Here is a 25170-nt window from a genome sequence, read left to right as displayed (position 1 = left end):
TACTGCACAAAGGCTAAATTTTGGAAGGGCTCCTCCCATCCTTCTCTCAGCTCAGCCACTTCTTATCTGGCATTGCCTTCCTCTGCTCCCTATAGCAGCCCATGGCATGTCTATGATGAAAGACATCACTACATGTACAGAGACAACCCTACAAGATAGAAACCACTCTAAAGGGCATTGCCTCCTCTACATCAGGGACCACCCTGAAGGGAGCTGCATCTGCTGTGAATGTTGCCCTGGAGGGCATGACATCCTCCACTCCAGAGACAACCCTGGAGGGTATTGCATCTTCTACCACAGGGACTTCCTCACCCTCTGTTATTGCCTCTCTCTCATGCTCCACTGTAGCCTAATATTTCATCTACTTCTGCACTTGGCTCACTTCAGAAATTCTGTGCTTTGCAGTTGCTTTCCAGTTTTTGTGGTTTTCATTGATTATCCAATCTCTTGGTGAACTTTTTTTTTTTTTGCATTATGTCTGTAGTTCAATGAAATCTTAAAGGTTACAAGATTAATTGGGGTCCCAGTTTTCTCCATATTTGTTTCCAGGAAATTAACCTTCATCATACTGTCATTCTCCCTATGACTATAATTTCTTGAAAAGTTGCTCTGCATCCAGATCCATTACTTACATTGTCTGCATTACTCACATTGCTGCTCAAGTTTATTTCAGCAAGTGACATACTGCCTGTTTCTTATACCTCTCCCCATCCCACTCTTTTTCATTACATAACCCATAATTCCTAGTTTCATCTTTACCTTAATTGTTTCTGCTGTGGGAGACTTTATGTGATATCACTTCCTTCAGGAGAGGTCTCCTTGTGATTCTTATGGTTGCCTGTTGGAGTCTTTCCTTGCTCAGCCCTCTTTGTATATTGTAAACTCTGGGGCTCACAGCTATGTAAACCTTAGAACTCATTAGCATTTAAATATTAACCTCTCAATTTGTTCATCTGTTGCTCTTGATTTTGATCAGACATTGATTACTGATCTTCAAGATAATGATCATTTTCTTATTGTCATTTACTCCAGGTTGTATACCAATCCTTCACATTGATCACAGTGACAGTTTGAACATGTGGAGTGGATGTATTTTGCATGCCACACTGCTCTTCTTTTTCAGGATGACTCTTTTTGATAAATTGTTACATTTTTCTGACCGTCCTCTTTTTTCAGCTTCTTCAGTGGCAAAACCATGGACCTATAGTAAATATTCTCTGAAATGTGTACCTTGGTGGTTACTTGAGTGTGTTTGGGCTACTCACTTAAAGCATGCTGTATCAATTTGCTTAATGTATAATTGTACTACTGATCACCATCTAGATTTCAAGGTCACAAGAGCATGCATATCGTATCATACCTGCAGCTAAAATAATCTGTAGGAACACCTAAGTTTCTATCCTGAATGTGTCTGTGCCTATGAGTGTGGTTTGGGAGGTACAAAAACTGGTGGGCAAGTACTCTCCAGACCAAGCTTCTGCTCTGGATAAAGCAGGTGTGAAAATAGCTTACTTGAGTGACTTAGCCATGGCTATGGGATGTCACTTTACTAGAGATTCTGAGTACCTCCAGGGACTGGGCTGTGGAGGGGCATTGATGTTCCCCTTCCTGAAAGCATCCTTCAGGTATTAGGCATTTCCCATCAGTTTGGCTCTAGGAACATTTCCTTATGGTTCCTTTACTCCATCTCAGTGCATACATCTGTAATTCCTTTGCTGAACACCATTTTGTCATAGCTGTCTTCTTACACTTTTGCTGAAAGAAGCCTATATAGTATGCAGAATCTAACCATCCCTTCCTTTTACTTTTTGTGACTTACAGTAATTTATGGAATTTTTACAGATGTTAGTAAAGTCATCAGATATAATTGTCCCTCCTTATTATGTCCCTTTAGCTTGTGCCTCCAAAATCTCATTGAATTCATGGGCATACTTCATCTTTGCCTTCTTCTCACTCATTATTCCCTACCTTCCTGTAATCCAAGTTTGCCCTTCACTTCTCTTATTCTCGAAGTCTTGCCTTTCAACTTTATACATGTGTTCACTCTTGATCATTTTTGCTCTGATGCTACAGCTGTGTACACACAGATTGTTCCATATCATACAGGAGTCAGATATGTAGCTACTACAGTGGAACCTCAAATTTCGAACATATCGCTTATCGAACTCTTCATTTTTCAACCGCTTTTTTTGAATCAGCTTTGTCCCTATTATCAAACTCGCCCCTTCTTTTGAACTGCCAGGTACTGGACCTGTCCACCAGCCCACTCTACCTGCGTCCCCGCACAGGCGCCGTGAGCCAGTCTGGTATTGTTGACTCTTGAGTGAACACTAACCTGTGGTGTCATTCAAACATTTTATGATTAATTCATTGTGTTTAGTGCTTGTGGGACTGTGAAATAAGCTACCATGGGCCTGAAGAAACTTGCTAGTGGTACCCCTGTGGTAAAGAAAGTGAGAAACACCATAGATGTGAAGGAAATAATACAGAAGTATGAGAGTGGTGTGTGACTTATTGAGCTTGCCAGGATGTAAGGGAAAAACAGGTCGATCATCACTTCTATCCTGGCAAAGACAGAACAAATCAAGGAAGCTAATGTTGCGAAAGGTGTTGATATGCTAACCAAAAAAAGACCACAGACAATCGATCAGGTTGAGAAGTTGTTGCTGGTGTGGATCAAGGATAAAGAGATGGCAGGTGATAGTGTTTCAGAGACGATTATTTGTGAAAAGGCAAGGAAGTTGCATGCCAATTCAAAGACTAAGGAGATTTGCTCCAAGTGGAATGATGTCCAAATGTTTGTAGAGAAGTACCACCCTGAGCAAGCTGAAACAAGCCATCTTTGTAACAAGTTCAGTGACAGAACCATGTCCCATTTTAGGGAAACCTTAAAGAGGCACCAGAAACAGAGGACTGTGGACAGTTATTTTGTGAGACAGGGGTCCAGTGACTCTCAAGCTGGTCCTAGTGGCATTAAAAGACAGAGAAGGGAAGTAACCCCAGAGAGGGCTTTGATACCTAAAGTCCTTATGGAGGGGGATTCTCCTTCCAAACACTAACCTCAACTCCCTCTCTCCTCCTCCCTATCTTCCAGATGCCATCACCAATCTTCAATAAAGGTAAGTAAAAATGTTATTTTATATGTTTATTTAACTTAATTAATAATTGTATGCTATATTTATTGTGTGTATGTAAAACTATAATGTAATACTATCTATAAAATGCATTTTTTTGTGAATATTTTTGGGTTTCTGGAACGGATTAATTGTATTTCCATTATTTCTTATGGGAAATATTGCTTCGCCTTTCAAACCTTTTGACTTTAGACCTGGCTCCTGGAACAGATTAAGTTCGAAATTTGAGGTTCCACTGTATATTTTTTCTGATCACATTATTCAGAGCCAGTTATCACAGACACTAGTTTTTCACAACAGAGTTGTATGCTATTCTTTCTGCTGTTATCCACATTAAAACTGTTGACCTCTTCCTTTGTTATAGTCTCTGATTCTGGAAATGCATTGCAAACAATTCAGACCTTTGATTCCTCATCCCTTCATCATTTGCTTTCAGCATTGACTTTGATACATCTTTAGCAGTCACAAGAGAGTTGTCTTTCCAGAGGTGCTCAGGTACAATAGTTTAGATGTCCCTCCAAACTGCCAATATCCTAAACCCCTCCTCTAAAGTGCAGGCATTGCACTTCCCATTTCAAGGACTCAAGTCTGCCTAACTGGTTTCCCTGAATCCTTTCACAAAATATTACCCTGTTCACACTCCAACAGCTCATCAGGTCCCAAAAACCATTCATCTCCATTCACTCCTATCTAACACACTCACGCACACTTGCTGGAAGTCCAAGCCCCTCGCCCACAATACTTCCTTTACCCCCTCCCGCCAACCTTTTCAGGGACATCCCTTACCTTGCCTTCCTTCCCCAATAGATTTATGTGCTTGCCAAGTCATTCTACTTTGTTCAATTCTCTCTAAATGACCAAACCACCTCTGACTCATACTTTTAGTAACACAACACCTCCAAATTTCCACACTACGAATTCTCTGCATAATATTTACACCACACATTGCCCTTAGACACAACATCTCAACTGCCTCCAGCCGCCTCCTCACTGCAGGATTTACAACCCATGCTCCACACCCATATATGAGTGTTGGTACCACTATACTCTCATACATTCCCTTCTTTGCCTCCATGGATACCTCAATGTACCACTCACCTTTTTTCATTCATCAATTCTATGGTTTACCTCATCCTTCATAAACCCATCCACTGACAAATCAACTCCAAACATCTGAAAACATTCACTTCTTCCATACTCCCTCCCTCCAATGTGATGTCCAATTTTTCCTTATCTAAATCATTTGATACCCTCATCACCTTACTCTTATCTATATTCACTTTCAACTTTCTACCTTTACACACCCTCCCAAACTTGTCCACTAACCTTTGCAACTTTTCTTTAGAATCCCCCAAGAGCACAATATCATCAGCAGAAAGTAACTGTATCAACTTCCATTTTGTATTTGATTCCCCATAATTTAATCCCACTCCTCTTCCCAATGCCCTAGCATTTGCTTCTTTTACAACCCAATCTAAAAATATGCTAAACGATCATGGTGACATTACACATCCCTGTTTAAGACCTACTTTTACTGGGAAGTAATCTCCTTCTCTCCTACACACCCTAACCTGACCCTCACTTTCCTTATAAAAACTCTTTATAGCATTTAGTAACTTACTACCTATCCCACACTTTCAACATCTGCCACATTGCTCCCCTATCCACTCTATCATATGCCTTTTCTAAATTCATAAATATAGTGAAAACTTCCCTACCTTTATCTAAATACTGTTCACATATATGCTTCAATGTAAACACTTGATGTACACATCCTCTACCCATTCTAAATCCTCCTTGCTCATGTGCAGTCCTCTTCTCTGTCTTACCTCTAATTCTTTCAATAATGACCCTACTATACACTTTACCTGGTATACTCAGTATACTTATTCCTCTATAATTTTTACAATCTCTTTTGTCCCCCTTCCCTTTATATAAAGGAATTATACATGCTCTCTGCCAGTCCCTAGGTACCTTCCCCTCTTTCATACATTTTTAAACAAAAATACCAACCACTCCAACACTATATCCCCCCCCCCCCTGCTTTAACATTTCTGCCGTGATCCCATCAGTTCCAGCTGCTTCACCCCCTTTCATTCTACGTAATCCCTCACGCACCTACCCCACACTCACATCCTGCTCTTCTTCACTCCTACAAGATGTTATACCTCCTCGGCCAGTCCTTGAAATTACTGCCTCCCTTTCTTCATCAACATTTAAAAGTTCCTAGAAATATTCCCCCCATTTACCCAATACCTCCAGCTCCCCATCTACTAACTCCCCTACTCCGTTTTCAGTTGACAAATCCTTTCATTCCCTAGGCTTTCTTAACTTGTTTATCTACTTGTTTACCTACTGTATTTGTTCTTGATAATTCCAGATGGGTTGCTAGAATCATCTTGCAATTTATATATTTCTTGTCATTGTCTCTTCATGATGACCTGCAGCTCTTCATTAAATGTTGTTTTTACTCATTTCTGTGAAACTTGGTTGTTATTTGGTTGATGTTCTTGAGTTGGGAGAGCAGGCTGACTTTAGTAACACTAGAGAGGAGGTAATTGGTATTAGCTGAATCTCCTGCATGTAGCTACAGAATCAAAGCCATGCACATGGTGGCCAGTCATCAGTGTTTTATCTATTTTTTTTTGTTGTTGTTGTTTAATTTCAGTGATTGCAATTTGATTTGTTTCACTAGTTTCCTGCCTTATGGGCCTTATCGATCCTTTAAGCTGTGTTTTCTTTGTTTCCACCATCCCCTTGTCTGTGTTGTCTCACCCATCAGTCCTCAAACCCAAGAAGTACTTCCTAATATCCCTGTAACTCTTATGCATCTTTAGTGACCCTCTGTCCTTAATCCTTGTCATTAAAAAATGTATCTCTGTCAGCTGTATCTAATCCTCTGAGTATCTTGCATTGTATATTGTTTCTGTGTCTCCTCTTGTCCTTCTAAGGTCATCAGATTCACTTCTTCTGTTTTTTTCAGCTCCAGGACCAGTCTTTTTGCAAATTTTCTAACTTTCTCTAGTCTTTATATGCTTCAATAGGTATGGGCTCCAAACAGCCACAGCATATTCTGTAATAGATTTGATAGATATATAGGTCAGCCATCACTAATCTGGCATCATTGGGACCTGTGGTGCACCGGATTAGTGAGTTTGCCGAATTGCCAAATTACAGAGTGGTTAGGTTAGAATACACTTAACCCTTTAACTGTTTTGGTCATATATATACGTCTTACGAGCCAATGTGTTTGACGTATATATATACTCAAAAATTTTAGCTGCTTCAAATCAAGCAGGAGAAAGCTGGCAGGCCCACATGTAAGAGAATGGATGTGTGGTCAGTGTGCACAGTACAAAAAAAATCTTGCAGCACATAGTGCATAACGAGAAAAAAAAAACTGACCGTGTTTTTGGATTAAAATGCTGATTTTGAGGTGTATTTTTGTGTAGTATTTATGGTTTTATTCTTCTTTTCTTGGTCTCATTTGATAGAATGGAAAACACATTATAGAAAAAGAAGTGATTTTGATTGGTTTTACTATGAAAAGGATCTTGAAATGGAGCTCAAAGTGGCAGATATGTTTGGTTTTTGCCAATGTTCAAGAGTAAGCAATAAATGTCCAATAAATGTCCAACTAGCCATTCTAATATGCAGTCATGAATTGGTTGACATTATTTGTACAATTATTACAATATTGCAGTAGTCTGCATAACAGTAAATGTTCTATTTTTTGTGTGAATAAAAATTCAAAATAGAAAGCAAGAGGATTATAACAGGGGCCTGGAGACGTGACTGATGAACAAAGAAAATATTTTAGTGCCAGGAATGTTGCATTGTTCATTCTGGACCCTATTTTGAAATTGACATGTGTTTTAATTTGCATGAAATTGTCCAAATTGCCATTTTCTGACCACTTTATTGGGTAGTTGTAATCGGTAAATGGGTGATTTCTTGTACTCAATCGATAGAACAAATGGAGTTCTAAAGAAATAGGTATGAGTTTGGTCGACTGGAACAATGGAATTGACTGAAAATAGGGCTCAAAGTGGGCAAAATCACCGATGTGTAAAAATTGCTGAGATCGTTAACTTTGCAAGAGCATAATTCCATAAGTTTTCCATAAAATTTCATACTTTTTGTGTCATTACCATTGGGTAAAGATTCTCTATCATTTCATAAGAAAAAATCATTTTTTTTTTTCAAATATTTTGCGACACCAGGAGACACCTCAGGATTTGGGGTTGTGACAGTCAAAGGGTTAATTAACCTATCAATAAAGAGACTTGCTAGCTGAAATTAGTGCCGGATTACTGATGGAACTGGATAACTGATTGCCAGATTAGTGATGGCTGACCTGTACTATACATTATTGTCCTCATTTATTATTTTTTGCTAAAATTCCTGAAATTATTTCTCCAGTTTGTTTGATGTGAACATAACTAACACTGTCCTGTTGATGTGTGTCCCTACTGATTTAATGGGTAGTTATATTTGCATCAAAATCTTTCTCCTGTTCAGTCTATACTCTGTCTTCAGTCTTCTTTCACCTTCTTGTAACTCTGCAATTGCTGGGAATGAATTGCAGTAGCTCCTTCTGACAGTGATCTATTTACATTATCTTGTGATCTTTTCATGCCTCATACTTAGTGTGTGTCCTCAGGATGGTAAGGAGGCTTGTTATGTATCAAGTGTGTGTCCTCAGGATGGTAAGGAAGTTTATTATGTATTAAGTGTGTGTCCTCAGGATGGTAAGGAAGTTTGTTATGTATCAAGTGTGTGTCCTCAGGATGGTAAGGAAGTTTGTTATGTATCAAGTGTGTGTCCTCAGGATGGTAAGGAAGTTTGTTATGTATCAAGTGTGTGACCTCAGGATGGTAAGGAAGTTTGTTATGTATCAAGTGTGTGTCATCAGTGTTTGAGAGACATCATTCCCTACCTGTTATAATAGTAGTGTGAGTGATTACTGAGGTAGGAGGGGGACAAAACTGTATACAAACAGTAGTCCAAGAAGCTTCAATCCTGTTTTGAGATTTTTACACTCACTAGTTATTAAAATTAATAAAAAATAGAACACATTTTAATGAAATAAAACACCTATGCTTCCTGTTTTCAAATGTCCATTCATCTGAATGCCTGCCCGCCCACCTCTGCTTGCCCACCACCTTTCTTTCCCAACCAGTTGCTCACTGATCCACTCACCCACCTGTCTTTCAACCCACTTTGCTACTTATATTCCTTTTCTTATTTTTATAATGAAATTCACTGACATTTCATTAAGTTCATTAATTGCATGTCAGGTGGGCTTGTATTTATTTGGTAGAAATTGGTAAAAAAATGTGCATTTTTTATTGATCTAGAAATTAAATTTTCTTGAAATTTTTTTATTGTATACATTGATGTTTGGTAGCAAAATCTGCACAAGTAAATGTTGTGTCAAGCTTGCTAACAATGTATCCTTAGTTGGATCAAGAATAAATACTACTATAATGATTACCAAGAATTTCTGCTATCAGTGTGTGTGCCCCCTCCCCTCAAGCCTTCAGACTGAGCAACTGATCATTGACTGCACTATAGGAAGGGTTTGAAAGGTGTATTTTCCAATGTATTACAATAATCAGTTATTTTTGAGACATGTTATGAGAACTGGTTGATATACTGTATGTATGTGTATATGTATATGTATATATATATATATAAATATATATATATATATATATATATATATATATATATATATATATATATATATATATATCGGGAGCAAGGGGCTAGTAACCTCTTCTCCTGTATATATTACTAAATGTAAAAGGAGAAACTTTCGTTTTTCCTTTTGGGCCACCCTGCCTCGGTGGGATACGGCCGGTGTGTTGAAAGAAAGGATATATATATATATATATATATATATATATATATATATATATATATATATATATATATACACACACACACACATATATATATACATACACTTTATGCTGCCTCTATATTAAATAAACTTTACAGTATATTAAATTTTCTCAGATAATAGAATGCGCTACATTTTACAGTACTTTATGTAGTAATTATTGTATGTTATAATGCTGCTTAGTTGTATATTTTATATTGTATCATACTGTACAAAAACATTCTATTATTCTGTTGCAATTTATAATATATAGAAATAAGTTGTGTGTTTTCAAGAATGCTTTGGGTTTTAATTATTGTTGCAAAAATAATTTGCCGCATGAACTGTAACCCAGAATATGAGTTGCTGTTTATGAGTAAAAGTTGATAAATTAGACACATTCAATGCTTGGGTATCTTTATTGAGGAAACATTTCATTACACAGTAGCTCCATCAGTCCTATACAAAGAAGAACTATGAAGATCAGAAGGAGTTTGAGGTAATCAGTTTCAATAAGATAGGTTGACTCCAAGCTGAGGGACTGATGACCTCAAACTCCTTCTGATCTCCACCATTCATCTTTGTATTGGACTGATGAAGCCACTGTGTAGTGAAACATTTACTCATTAAAGATACCCAAGTGTTGCATGTGTCTAATTTATCAACTTGTCGGTTCTCTGAACCATTTATCTACGTGAGTAACAGCGTTAAAAATGCTACTGCCTCTATTTTGTTAAGAGTAAATAGGTAGCACATCCATTCAAATGCATTAGCTTTTAAAGTAGCGTATGTGTAAAGGATTGTGTAGTATGTTGGTGGTGGAAGGAGTATGTCAGTCACTCAAAACAATCTTAATTTTTTTTTATATCAGGAAGTTCAATGTTTGCATGGTCTTACTCATGTTGCTGAATAGAAATATAGAATAAAGGCATACATATTATAGTGAAATCTTGCTTTCTGGATACATGATAGACAATTATCAATTTGCCTGTATTAAGCATGCCCAGATCTATCATCAAGATTTTCATACATGATAAATATTTCAAGTAATTGTCTATAGATTGTTAATTGCACAAATATTCTTCTTGATCTTTATCATTTTTTTTTTTTTTTTGCTCATAAGGAATTATATTTATAACTCATTGATAGAGGAATCATAAGTAAATTATCAATAATTATTAAATAGGAAACAATATTATAATTTGCTCTTTAACATGACTCTTATTTTTAATCATACATTGAGTAATAATAATAATAATAATAATAATAATAATAATAATAATAATAATAATAATAATAATAATAATAATAATAATAGGAGGAGGAATGTTCACAACCTTTAAATGTGTCTTATACTGTATCTTAATAGCTCTCAAAAATATATTTTTAAAATAAACAATTGTTGTGTAGGTGTATGTGTGTGTTGGAGAGTAGTAACTTAGATACAGTTGCAAGATGTATTGGTATACTATATAACTATTGCACTTTATAGTATATTAGAACAATTAGAACATGCTTCTGCTGCATTATATTTCCATTACAGCATGTCATGCTTGAAGTATGAAAATAAAATATATACCACTGTAAATTTAGTTTTGTTTAAATTGTGTTCTTGTAAAAATATTGATAAATAGCCCAAGGTTACACTTCAAAATTTGAATGTTAATGCATTGTTGTATTAACAGGAGGACTGTTTGGAGGAGTAGCAACACCGCTGGCTATGGTGCCTCCCAAGGTACCACCTCATGGACGTAGTCTTTCTCAAGGTCTCACGGGACATGGAGGACACGGACAGCCTGGAGGGACACCACGGTCGCGTCGCAACCGCGATTCTTTCTGTGATGACGTTCAGGCAATGAACATGAATGTCAACCAGTGTGGACCTAAGATGGGAGGACGACAGCCAGGAGATTGTCAGAGGTGTGAAGAGGAACCGTTGCTCACCAGAGCTCCTCCAGCACCGCTAAATGCACATGTTTTGCCACCTAGATTCTCAGTAGCGCAGTTGCGTGCTAGTAATAAATCTCAAACACCAACCCGTGCAGCCATGCAGCAAATGAAACCACAAAGTTCTGTTACAACACCCAAGACATATTCACAGTCCCGTCCTCGTACATACCGCCCAGATGAATACAATCTTCCACAAAATTCTTATGTTCCAACCTGGGCCCGCTCACAGAGTGGTGGTCAAGGAGGGCAACAGGGAAGTGGTGGTGGGAAAAAGTCTTCTGGGCGTAGTCGTACATCTCCAAGGAAAGAAAGTGATGATGGTCATTTACGATCCATTGATGCTAATAGGGGTGCTCTTAGTGGTGGACTTATTTTACCACCAATGCCTCGCCATCACCATGTTGAGGAAGCTGGAGTCCGTCATAAGTTACGTTCCTTTGCTAGGCACTATAGTGATGACAGTTTGCATGGCTCATCTCACAGAGACCTTCATTCTACTCGCATCCATTCTTCAGCTGATGAGATTAGTTCTCTGAATCGCTCACCAAGCCTAAGCTCTTCTGATGAAAGTTTCTCACGTACTGATTTTTCTCGTACAGATGCTGATTCACCCTCACCCCAACATGCACCCTCCCTAAGTGATGAACGTTTCAAATACATGTTTAGTGGTATGAATCTTGAAGGAGCAATGGCACCAGGTTTTAGGGAGCTTTCTCCACAGATATACTCAGATTATTTATCAAGTGTAAAAGCATCAAGTGACGAAAGCTCTCTAAGATTAAACAGTCTTTCACGTGATTCTACAACCTATTCCTACCCCAATGTACCTGGACTATGGAGAGAAACTGACATAGCTAGTCCTACTCAAGATGAAAGAATGCGAAGAGATGATTTAGTGATACCAAAGTTAACTGCCGAGTTCTCCAGTGACAAGATGAAGCGTAGTAAGCACAGTGATAAAGTGGAAGTGGAAGTACCATCCCATGTTGATAATTGTGTAAGTCACAGTGCTTCTCCATCTAGTGAGAAGGTAAGACTAGGGTGTAGACTAAGTTATGTTGATTGTGAATTAAATTCTCCCTCAAGAACTAGTGCATCTGGTAGCACAAGTCGTATGCGTAGTTTGGAAAAAAGTCCTCGGGAAAGTACAGCTATGACCCCAGACAGTGTTATAATGATTCCTAAAAAGCGGTCTCTTTCAAGAGAAGAAGGAATGAAGATGAGCAACCACATGGTAGTAGAGCAAGATCTATCTCGAAAACGAAGTTCAGAGCGCCAGAAAAGAGATGGAGAATGCCAAACAGATCCTAGAAGCCACCATCATAAGAATAGTGGAGGTGGGAATAAGATTGGTGACAAGAACAAGACGGAGAGGAAATTAGAAAAATCAGCAACATTTGAGGGCATACCAGAAGACCCAAAGTCAACACACCCTAACAGTGAAGGAGGAAGGTATGGTAGTAGTGATGAAGGTAGAGAGAATGAGGGGAAAGGGGGGTTACAGCAACATCTTAGTTCTGATATCAGCAATAACAATTCAAATAGCAACATTATGGAGAATTACACAGGTAACACACTAGAAGGTTACTCGGCTCTTCATAAGGCAGCTCAACTACAGGAGGATGAGCTGAATAATGTTCTAGCCTCCCCTGATCATTTCAGATTGGAGTCACACTCTATTGAACCACAAGCCCTCAACCACCTCACATCTGAGCCAGTGAGCCTTGACCCAGTAATGCTTGGCCTCCATTTTGACCCTTGTGTTAATCAGACTGTGCTGCAGCTCACCTCTGCTTCTGTAGATGGGGAAATACCACCCCACCTACCGGCCAAATCTCAGCCGGCAAAGCGTTCTCTGGCTGACCCATTGCCGCTAGACCACAGAGCTAAGGCTTCACGTGGCCCTCTAGGCCACAAGTTTCCTCTGGAGATTCCAGCCTCAGAGAAACTTGCTCCACACCAGTGTGTGCGGAGATATGCTGGCTCCAGGTAACCACTGCGCTCTTGCTGTTGTGTTGCTGCTTCTCCACTAACATTGTCTACATTGATAAATTATACAGTGTCTGCATCTCATAAGGTCTGGCATTAGGATTTTAGTATTCCTACATTCATGTGTATTTATTCACAGTAATTTGTTTTATTTAAGAGTAAAGTATATAATTTCATATTCAATTTCATAGGTATGGACACTGTATTGTTTAGAAATGTATCTCTTATTAACATATCCCTTGTGTACGGTGCCACCAAGTCCAAACTAATTTGAGGTTTCTACATACTATTTTCATTTCATTCTCTCAAGCACTTGCTTTTGTCATCTTGTAGATGAATTAGCATCAACCATGTGATAAGATTACCATCATTCTTTGCAGTTTCATGGATCATTATTTGTAACACTGAGCTGTGTACAATATATATTTACAAATTAGAAGTTTCCAGTTCATATGGCCTTGTTGCTCAGTATGTAAGGGACTCATGGTTGTGAGTTGTCTGTCTGCCTGCCTGTAATCCTCAAGTGTCTTTAACTAAAATAATTAACACTTTCTGTGCAAATAAGTAATATATGCCAAGGTATATTGTACATTAATTCAGTACCTGCTTTTGAAGGGCCAGTATTTATTATTAATCCTGAAAGGTTCATAGAGTCTGACCAAGCAGTTCAACATGCTCTACTTTTAGATGGGGAAAAATCTATGTGGTTTTTTGATGAGGATGGACATTAAACTTAAATATTTAAGAATTTACATTTTAACACATTGACCATTTCCCACCAAGGCAAGGTGACCCAAAAAAAGAAGGAACTCTTTCATCATCACTCACTCCATCACTGTCTTGCCAGAGGCTTTCTAAAATTACACTTCAAAAACTGTGTAGGTGTGTGTACTCACCTATTTGTACTCATCTGTTTGTGGTTGCAGGGGTTGAGTCATAGCTTCTGGCCCTGCCTCTTCACCGATTGCTACTGGGTCCTCTCTCTAACTGCTCCATGAGCTTTATCAAACCTCGTCTTAAAACCTTGTATGGTTTCCGCCTCCACTACGTCACTTTCTAGGCTATTCCACGGCCTGACAACTCTGTGCTGTGTGTGTGTGCATATATATATATGTATATAAACACTGATCTCTGGCTGAAGGAGACTCGAACCTACGAACCTAAGGACAAGGTACGCAGTGCTTTACCAATCTACCCACATTGGACCAATACCTTGGCGTGTAGCATGCGCTACACGTTTGATCCAAGGCAGCCAGCTTTCAGGGAGAAGGCTTACAGCTTTTCATCTCAGGGGATGAGATGAAAAGCTGTAAGCCTTTCCCTGAAAGCTGGCTGCCTTGGATCAAACGTGTAGCGCATGCTACACGCCAAGGTATTGGTCCAGTGTGGGTAGATTGGTAAAGCACTGCGTACCTTGTCCTAAGGTTCGTAGGTTTGAGTCTCCTTCAGCCAGAGATCAGTGTTTGTGTATATTTCGCATGCTCTCGCGAATTCCTTGCATATATATATATATATATATATATATATATATATATATATATATATATATATATATACACACAGTGGACCCCCGCTTAACGATGACCTCCCAATGCGACCAATTATGTAAGTGTATTTATGTAAGTGCATTTGTACGTGTATGTTTGGGGTTCTGAAATGGACTAATCTACTTCACAATATTCCTTATGGGAACAAATTCGGTCAGTACTGGCACCTGAACATACTTCTGGAATGAAAAAATATCGTTAACCGGGGGTCCACTGTATATATGTACAGTGGAACCTCGGCTTATGAACGCCCCACCATGCAAATTTTTCAGGATACAAACCGTCGTTCCACCGATTTTTTGCTTCTGGATACAAACAAAATTTCAGTATGCGAACTTCTTCATCAAGGGAGGTTCCTTAAGTAAGTAAATAAATAAAATATTTATTTCTTTGCAAAGGTTACAGTGTGTGTTTACATATAATATTATTGGAGCAAAGAAAGCCTCTATCATGCTGAGGAATTTCAGGCAGACTTTACCTAATACTGATAGACTACTTAAGTCTAGACAGGTGAAAAGTGTACTACAGGTCCGCCATCACAAATCCGGCAATCAGTTATTCGGTTCCTTCAGTTATTCGGCACTAATTTTGGCTAGCATAATTTCAAATTTCCAGGATTGCCACACCAACCTGCTGGTACTGTTTGGTGGCGCTACTTGCTGCATCAGTCATTCTAATTCCTTTTTCTCCATTTATTGTTATAACCTGCTTACTTCTAGCCCTAGCCATGGTTCCAATGAATAAAAGAAATGCTTCTCGTTGTGTAAAGCATCTACACAGTGCATTGTCCATTAAAGATAAGGTGACTTTGAAGCCACTGTTAGCTGCCATGAGCTCAGTCTCGTGATGCAGAATATGCATTGTTATTATGCTAATATCAACAATACAGCTTATTGCCTATCACAATTGATCTAATATGACATAAACAATATAAACAACATAAAACATGTTAAATACTCCAGAATGAATAATATTTGGCATAATACAGAGCAGTTCGACGGAGGTATGAAGAGGATATGGTATACAAATACCATTCTCCTATCCCTGTCTTGGGGGCTTATATTAGAGAAAATGGAGTATAGCACAGGGCTAACTGTGATATACACTCATACTGCACCATAAACCTGAAACAAAAAAGTTATTTTCTCTATATAGATTATCACACATAGCATATGTGTAGAGAACCTAGGATAACCCAAAAAAGTCAGACAACATGGCTTATTTCTAGTACTGGCTTGGGTTAGCCATATATGATTTTTGGTAAATATTCGATTCCCAGCCAGGGTAGAAACATTGGGCATGTTTCTTTACACCTGTTGTCTATGTTCACCCATCAGTAAATGGGTACCTGGGTGTTAGTCGACTGGTGCGGGTGTTATCCTGGGACACTGACCTAATTTGCCTGAAATACTCTGCATAACAAGCGGCTTTCTAAATAGTAGTATGTCACTGATGTCAGCTAGGCCTGTATACATTGTACATGTACGTGTAGTAAATAAAGATATTATTATTATTATTATTATTATTGTTGTTATTTTCTCAATTGTTTGTTGGGTTATCTTATTGAAACTTGGGCAATGTATGATGGAAAGATACTTCTTAATGCACACCAAAAATGAAAGAAATCAGACCATAAATAGCAGAGTTCACTTCTCAGCCATTAGTGGCCGCTTAGTGGTATATTTTTGTATGGTTGTTATGGTTATATTCTCATTTTTTCGGTATCATTTGATAGAATGAAAGATATATTACAGAAATAGATATGATTTTGATTGCTTTTATGATGAAAAGTACCTTCAAATTGCACTCACAGTAGCGAAAATGTTCTATTCTTTAGCGAAGCTCAAGAATACCTCTCCGCCTGCCAGTCCAAATTCCAATATGGAGTCAAGAATGGGTTGACATTATTTATACAATTATTACAATAATGCAGCAGTCTGCATAACAGTAAATCTTCTATTTTTTTGTGAATAAAAATTCCAAATGGAAAGCAAGAGTAATATAAGAGGGGCCTGTAGCCATGACTGATGAACAGAGAAAATGTTATTTTAGTGCCAGGAATGTCTGCATTGTTTATTCTGGACCCTATTTTGAAATTGGCATCTGTTGAAATTTGTGTGAAATTGGCCAAATTCCCAATTTCTGACCACTATATTGGGTAGTTGAAATAAATGAATGGGCGGTTTCTTGTACTCAGTCGACAGAATAGAAATAAATAAGTTTATTCAGGTATACACAAATACAGTTACATGGATTATCATACGTAGCAGTGTATGTATAGAGATCCTAGGATAACCCAAAAAAGTGGGACAAAGTGACTTACTTCCAGTACCTGGCTTGGGCTTGCCATATATGATTTTTGGTAAATATTTTTTTCTCTCAGTTGTTTGTTGGGCTGTCTTATTGAAACTTGGGCAATGTATGATGGAAAGATGCTTCTTAACGTACAACAAAAATAAAAAAGACGGACGATAAATAAGGAAATTCACTTCTCAGCCATTAGCCGCCTCTTTGCTGTATATTTTCGCATGGTTTTTATGGTTGTATTCTCGTTTTTTTTTATCTCATTTGATAGAATGGAAGATATATTACAGAAATAGAGATGATTTTGATTGCTATCATGACGAAAAGTACCTTGAAATTAAGCTCAAAGTAGCGGAAATGTTCGATTTTTGCTGATGTTCAGTGAACTTTGTGTAAGTCAGGTTGGTTAATTTTATTAAGTGTATTCTAACCTGACCACTCTGTAATCCGGCAAACACAGTAATCCGGTAAACTCAGTAATCCGGCACACTACAGGTCCCAATGATGCCGGATTTGTGATGGAGGACCTGTAGTAGTGGTTAACAATATTTTGCTGATGGTAGCGCCAACTAGTGGCAGCCTTTTGAAGTTTCTTCTTACTGTTATTATTATTACTATTACATATTGTATTATTGTAGTATTGTATTATTGCTATTGTTATAATAATAATTATTATTTTTATTATTATTATTATTATTATTATTATTATTATTATTAGTAGTAGTAGTAGTAGTAGTAGTACATACGTGGTGAGGGGCTCTTGATCTAGGGAACTGGATCCATGCTCCAGGTCCCTAAATTAATAATAATGGTAGACAGCAACCACCCAGGGAAGTACTACCGTCCTGCCAGATGACTGTGAAACAAAAACCTGTAACTGTTTTGCATGATGGTAGGATTGCTGGTTTCTTTTTCTGTCTCATAAACACGCTAAGATAACAGGGATATCTTGCTACTCCTACTTACACTTTGGTCACACTTCACAGACACGCACATGCATATATATATATATATACATACATCTAGGTTTTTCTCCTTTTTCTAAATAGCTCTTGTTCTTTTTTATTTCTTCTATTGTCCATGGGGAAGTGGAAAAGAATCTTTCCTCCGTAAGCCATGCGTGTCGTATGAGGCGACTAAAATGCCGGGAGCAATGGGCTAGTAACCCCTTCTCCTGTATACAATTACTAAAAAAGAGAAGAAGAAAAACTTTATAAAACTGGGTTGCTTAAATGTGCGTGGATGCAGTGCGGATGACAAGAAACAGATGATTGCTGATGTTATGAATGAAAAGAAGTTGGATGTCCTGGCCCTAAGCGAAACAAAGCTGAAGGGGGTAGGAGAGTTTCAGTGGGGGGAAATAAATGGGATTAAATCTGGAGTATCTGTGAGAGTTAGAGCAAAGGAAGGGGTAGCAGTAATGTTAAGTGATCAGTTATGGAAGGAGAAAAGAGAATATGAATGTGTAAATTCAAGAATTATGTGGATTAAAGTAAAGGTTGGATGCGAGAAGTGGGTCATAATAAGCGTGTATGCACCTGGAGAAGAGAGGAATGCAGAGGAGAGAGAGAGATTTTGGGAGTTGTTAAGTGAATGTATAGGAGCCTTTGAACCAAGTGAGAGAGTAATTGTGGTAGGGGACTTGAATGCTAAAGTAGGAGAAACTTTTAGAGAGGGTGTGGTAGGTAAGTTTGGGGTGCCAGGTGTAAATGATAATGGGAGCCCTTTGATTGAACTTTGTATAGAAAGGGGTTTAGTTATAGGTAATACATATTTTAAGAAAAAGAGGATAAATAAGTATACACGATATGATGTAGGGCGAAATGACAGTAGTTTGTTGGATTATGTATTGGTAGATAAAAGACTGTTGAGTAGACTTCAGGATGTACATGTTTATAGAGGGGCCACAGATATATCAGATCACTTTCTAGTTGTAGCTACACTGAGAGTAAAAGGTAGATGGGATACAAGGAGAATAGAAGCATCAGGGAAGAGAGAGGTGAAGGTTTATAAACTAAAAGAGGAGGCAGTTAGGGTAAGATATAAACAGCTATTGGAGGATAGATGGGCTAATGAGAGCATAGGCAATGGGGTCGAAGAGGTATGGGGTAGGTTTAAAAATGTAGTGTTAGAGTGTTCAGCAGAAGTTTGTGGTTACAGGAAAGTGGGTGCAGGAGGGAAGAGGAGCGATTGGTGGAATGATGATGTAAAGATAGTAGTAAGGGAGAAAAAGTTGGCATATGAGAAGTTTTTACAAAGTAGAAGTGATGCAAGGAGGGAAGAGTATATGGAGAAAAAGAGAGAAGTTAAGAGAGTGGTGAAGCAATGTAAAAAGAGAGCAAATGAGAGAGTGGGTGAGATGTTATCAACAAATTTTGTTGAAAATAAGAAAAAGTTTTGGAGTGAGATTAACAAGTTAAGAAAGCCTAGAGAACAAATGGATTTGTCAGTTAAAAATAGGAGAGGAGAGTTATTAAATGGAGAGTTAGAGGTATTGGGAAGATGGAAGGAATATTTTGAGGAATTGTTAAATGTTGATGAAGATAGGGAAGCTGTGATTTCGTGTATAGGGCAAGGAGGAATAACATCTTGTAGGAGTGAGGAAGAGCCAGTTGTGAGTGTGGGGGAAGTTCGTGAGGCAGTAGGTAAAATGAAAGGGGGTAAGGCAGCCGGGATTGATGGGATAAAGATAGAAATGTTAAAAGCAGGTGGGGATATAGTTTTGGAGTGGTTGGTGCAATTATTTAATAAATGTATGGAAGAGGGTAAGGTACCTAGGGATTGGCAGAGAGCATGCATAGTTCCTTTGTATAAAGGCAAAGGGGATAAAAGAGAGTGCAAAAATTATAGGGGGATAAGTCTGTTGAGTGTACCTGGTAAAGTGTATGGTAGAGTTATAATTGAAAGAATTAAGAGTAAGACGGAGAATAGGATAGCAGATGAACAAGGAGGCTTTAGGAAAGGTAGGGGGTGTGTGGACCAGGTGTTTACAGTGAAACGTATAAGTGAACAGTATTTAGATAAGGCTAAAGAGGTCTTTGTGGCATTTATGGATTTGGAAAAGGCGTATGACAGGGTGGATAGGGGGGCAATGTGGCAGATGTTGCAAGTGTATGGTGTAGGAGGTAGGTTACTGAAAGCAGTGAAGAGTTTTTACGAGGATAGTGAGGCTCAAGTTAGAGTATGTAGGAAAGAGGGAAATTTTTTCCCAGTAAAAGTAGGCCTTAGACAAGGATGTGTGATGTCACCGTGGTTGTTTAATATATTTATAGATGGGGTTGTAAGAGAAGTAAATGCGAGGGTCTTGGCAAGAGGCGTGGAGTTAAAAGATAAAGAATCACACACAAAGTGGGAGTTGTCACAGCTGCTCTTTGCTGATGACACTGTGCTCTTGGGAGATTCTGAAGAGAAGTTGCAGAGATTGGTGGATGAATTTGGTAGGGTGTGCAAAAGAAGAAAATTAAAGGTGAATACAGGAAAGAGTAAGGTTATGAGGATAACAAAAAGATTAGGTGATGAAAGATTGAATATCAGATTGGAGGGAGAGAGTATGGAGGAGGTGAACGTATTCAGATATTTGGGAGTGGACGTGTCAGCGGATGGGTCTATGAAAGATGAGGTGAATCATAGAATTGATGAGGGAAAAAGAGTGAGTGGTGCACTTAGGAGTCTGTGGAGACAAAGAACTTTGTCCTTGGAGGCAAAGAGGGGAATGTATGAGAGTATAGTTTTACCAACGCTCTTATATGGGTGTGAAGCGTGGGTGATGAATGTTGCAGCGAGGAGAAGGCTGGAGGCAGTGGAGATGTCATGTCTGAGGGCAATGTGTGGTGTGAATATAATGCAGAGAATTCGTAGTTTGGAAGTTAGGAGGAGGTGCGGGATTACCAAAACTGTTGTCCAGAGGGCTGAGGAAGGGTTGTTGAGGTGGTTCGGACATGTAGAGAGAATGGAGCGAAACAGAATGACTTCAAGAGTGTATCAGTCTGTAGTGGAAGGAAGGCGGGGTAGGGGTCGGCCTAGGAAGGGTTGGAGGGAGGGGGTAAAGGAGGTTTTGTGTGCGAGGGGCTTGGACTTCCAGCAGGCATGCGTGAGCGTGTTTGATAGGAGTGAATGGAGACAAATGGTTTTTAATACTTGACGTGCTGTTGGAGTGTGAGCAAAGTAACATTTATGAAGGGATTCAGGGAAACCGGCAGGCCGGACTTGAGTCCTGGAGATGGGAAGTACAGTGCCTGCACTCTGAAGGAGGGGTGTTAATGTTGCAGTTTAAAAACTGTAGTGTAAAGCACCCTTCTGGTAAGACAGTGATGGAGTGAATGATGGTGAAAGTTTTTCTTTTTCGGGCCACCCTGCCTTGGTGGGAATCGGCCGGTGTGATAATAAAAAATAAAAAAAAAATTCATATGTACAATAATAATGGTAATACATAATGATTACATATAATAAATAATAACAATAATACTACTATGTACGTACTGCATATAATTTAGTTTGACAACACCACAATGCTCACCAGTGCACATGTGCTTACAGAGCTACCCTCGTGGTCCAAGGAATTCTCGTGATTTCCTTACGTTGTGTGCAGTTAATTCTCCAGATTTCTTTCTTCTAACCATAAGTCCTAAGAAAGCAAGTGCAAAGGATAGTGCAGAGAAGGAAAAGAGGTTGATTTGCATGGAATTAAAGCAAAAAATCATTGATAAGCACAGACCAGGTACGTAGTGTAATGAGATAAAAATAAAAATTGTACATAGCGACCACTCTCACGACCACAATCCTCCTCCCTCCTCCATCCACGTAATGACATATTTTATTCATTCTAGAGTATATATCAGGTTTCTGTGTTATTTGTATTGTTTATTATGTCATATTAGATGAATTGTGACAAATAAATAAGCCATAGAGTTGATATTAGGGATATTTTGTCATGCCTTATGAGAGCAGGAATTCAGCTGGAACGAATTAATTGCATTTCAATTAATTTAAATGAGGAAAATTGACCCAGCATGCGAACAAATCAGGATACGAACAAGTCCACAGAACGGATTAAATTTGTAAGACGAGGTTCTACTGTATATATATATATATATATATATATATATATATATATATATATATATATATATATATATATATACAGGAAGGCCCCACTTATATGGCTGGTTAGGTTCCAGACTACCGCCGTAAAGCAGAAACCGCCGTAAAGTGGAACACCCTTTTTTTCCACTTACAAATGCATGCAAACACTAGATAACAAGTTTACACTAACATATATTAAGTTAGCAATAGAACCAGGTATCAAAAAACAATAAAAAAGTACAATACACACATAGTGCACTCATTACTTACCTTAAAATATTTATAGTCTTAATCTAGGGTGAGACAAGTAGTATTTATTGTAAGAAATCAAGTGTGGTATGTATGGTAGTCAGCCAGGCTACCATACCAGCCACCCCACCCACACATACAATTCTATGATATTTAAGCATCCCAGAGAGATAAAATGTATATACAGTTCACTCATTACTTACCTTAAAATATAGGGTGAGATGAGTAGTATTTATTGTAAAAAATCAAGTGTGGTATGTATGGTAGTCAGCCGGGCTACCATACCAGCCAACCCACCTACACATAATATTCTATTACATTTAAGCATCCCAGAGCGATAAAATGTATATACAGTTCACTCATTACTTACCTTAAAATATTTGTAGTCTTAATGTAGGGTCAGGAGTAAGTAAATGAGATAAAACGAATAAATGAGAGAGAGAAAGAATGAGTGCATGAGAGAGGACAGGCGCAGAGTTATGTAAACAAACCAGGCGAAGGTAAGTTTTGTAAACGAAGTGTACACGTCTGGTTTGTGTACAAGTTACATTGTGTACAGGTTGTCTCTACATTGATACGGTAGAATAAATAAAGAACACTCCCATTCTCATGTAACATCATTTTGAGAAGAAAAGATGCTCTGAGTGAAGGCAATGGAAATAAGTCACTCTGACTTTTTTGGGTTATCCTAGGTTCTCTACACATATGTTGTTATGTATGATAATCTATGTAACTGTATTTGTGTATGCCTGAATAAACTTACTTACATACATACGAAAGGAATAATTTTCTACAGTTACCCCCAGTAACACATTTTCTCTTATGTTAGATTAGAGAAAATGTTATTCTTGGCATCACTTGTACAAGTTATCTGGCTACCACATCTCATATTTATGTTTATTTATTCTATTGTAGGGTGTATTTATCATCTTTTTATGTTATGTATCGTGTTTATTATATAATTTTGAAAAAAAATATCATGGATGGATTAATGAAAATGTGTATATTAACATAATATACAACATTTAATGAGACTCGGTGATTATTATTATTATTATTACTAGCATTTCTAATATGGCGTCACTTGTACAAGTCGTCTGCTACAACATCTCATATTTATGTTTATTTATTCTATTGTGGGGTGTATTTATCATCTTTTTATGTTATGTATTGTGTTTATTATATAATTTTGAAAAAATATCATAGATGGATTAATGAAAATGTGTATTTAACGTAATATACGACATTTAAATGAGACTCGATGATTATTATTATCATTACTAATATGATGTCTGGAGACATAAGACACTCTTACTGATTTTAATGTGTACCTGCATGCCAATACAGTATGTAAGTTTATTTAAGTACAGGTATACATAAGTATAATTATCAGAGTACGTATATATAAAATATGAAATAACTTTTAAAAACATTTGAAATTTTGGAGTTTCCAGACAAAATGGAGAGACTTAGTGCTTACTGAGCTCACGAAGAATGTAAACAAACAGGGTGGGGGCGCGGTGACCATATTAGAAAGTCAGGTGGGGGGAGCCGTATAGCGAGTTTTGGTCATAATTTGAAATGACCGTATTAGCGGAATGCCGTAAAGTGAAACGCCGTAAAGTGGGGCCCTCCTGTATATATATATATATATATATATATATATATATATATATATATATATATATATATATATATATATATATATATATATATATATATTTATATATATATATATATATATATATATATATATATATATATATATATATATATATATATATATATATATATTTATATATATATATATATATATATATATATATATATATATTATATATATATATATTACAGGTAGTAGGTTGGTAGACAGCAACCAACCAGGGAGGTACTACTGTCCTGCCAAGTGAGTGTAAAACGAAAGCCTGTGATTGTTTTACATGATGGTAGGATTGCTGGTTTCCTTTTTTCTGTCTCATGAACATGCAAGATTTCAGGCATGTCTTGCTACTTCTACTTACACTTAGGTCACACTACACATACATGTACAAGCACATATATACGCACCCCTCTGGGTTTTCTTCTATTTTCTTTCTAGTTCTTATTCTTGTTTATTTCCTGTTATCTCCATGGGGAAGTGGAACAGAATTCTTACTCCGTAAGCCATGCGTGTTGTAAGAGGTGACTAAAATGCCGGGAGCAAGGGGCTAGTAACCTCTTCTCCTGTATATATTACTAAATGAAAAAGGAGAAACTTTCGTTTTTCCTTTTGGGCCACTCCGCCTCGGTGGGATATGGCCGGTGTGTTGAAAGAAACAAAGATATATATATATATTACAGGTAGTAGGTTGGTAGACAGCAACCAACCAGGGAGGTACTACCGTCCTGCCAAGTGAATGTAAAACAAAAGCCTGTAATTGTTTTACATGATGGTAGGATTGCTTGTGTTTTTTGTCTGTCTCATAAATATGCAAGATTACAGATATGTCTTGCTACTTCTACTTACACTTAGGTCACACTACACATACATTTCATTTTACTTTTATTAACACACTGGCCGATTCCCACCAAGGCAGGGTGGCCCAAAAAAGGAAAACTTTCACCATCATTCACTCCATCACTGTCTTGCCAGAAGGGTGATTTACACTACAGTTTTTAAACTGCAACATTAACACCCCTCCTTCAGAGTGCAGGCACTGTACTTCCCATCTCCAGGACTCAAGTCCAGCCTGCCGGTTTCCCTGAATCCCTTCATAAATGTTACTTTGCTCACACTCCAACAGCACATCAAGTATTAAAAACAATTTGTCTCCATTCACTCCTATCAAACACGCTCACGCATGCCTACTGGAAGTTCAAGCCCCTCGCACACAAAACCTCCTTTACCCCCTCCGTCCAACCTTTCCTAGGCCAACCCCTACCCTGCCTTCCTTTCACTACAGACTGATACACTCTTGAAGTCATTCTGTTTCGCTCCATTCTCTCTACATGTCTGAACCACCTCAACAACCCTTCCTCAGCCCTCTGG

The 25170-nt window shown here is 37.9% G+C and overlaps 1 protein-coding gene across 12 annotated transcripts in view; it reads left to right on the top strand.

Moving 5' to 3' along the window:
• The window catches only part of LOC128698394 (adenylate cyclase type 1), a 1819232-nt gene that overhangs the window by 1424771 nt on the left and 369291 nt on the right, over positions 1–25170 (top strand). For 9 of the 12 annotated variants that reach the window (XM_070085014.1, XM_070085006.1, XM_070085009.1 and 6 more), the window contains one exon: positions 10707–12960. In XM_070085014.1, the coding sequence (XP_069941115.1) occupies positions 10707–12960 (2254 nt within the window). The remainder of the gene's footprint in view (positions 1–10706; positions 12961–25170) is intronic. The other 3 variants (XM_070085016.1, XM_070085017.1, XM_070085015.1) reach the window with 2 other exon arrangements.

This window comes from Cherax quadricarinatus, chromosome 14, assembly GCF_038502225.1.
Source record: "Cherax quadricarinatus isolate ZL_2023a chromosome 14, ASM3850222v1, whole genome shotgun sequence".
Taxonomy (NCBI): Eukaryota; Metazoa; Arthropoda; class Malacostraca; order Decapoda; family Parastacidae; genus Cherax; species Cherax quadricarinatus.
Note: the sequence above shows the minus strand (reverse complement) of the source record. Positions and strands in the feature narration are given on the sequence as shown.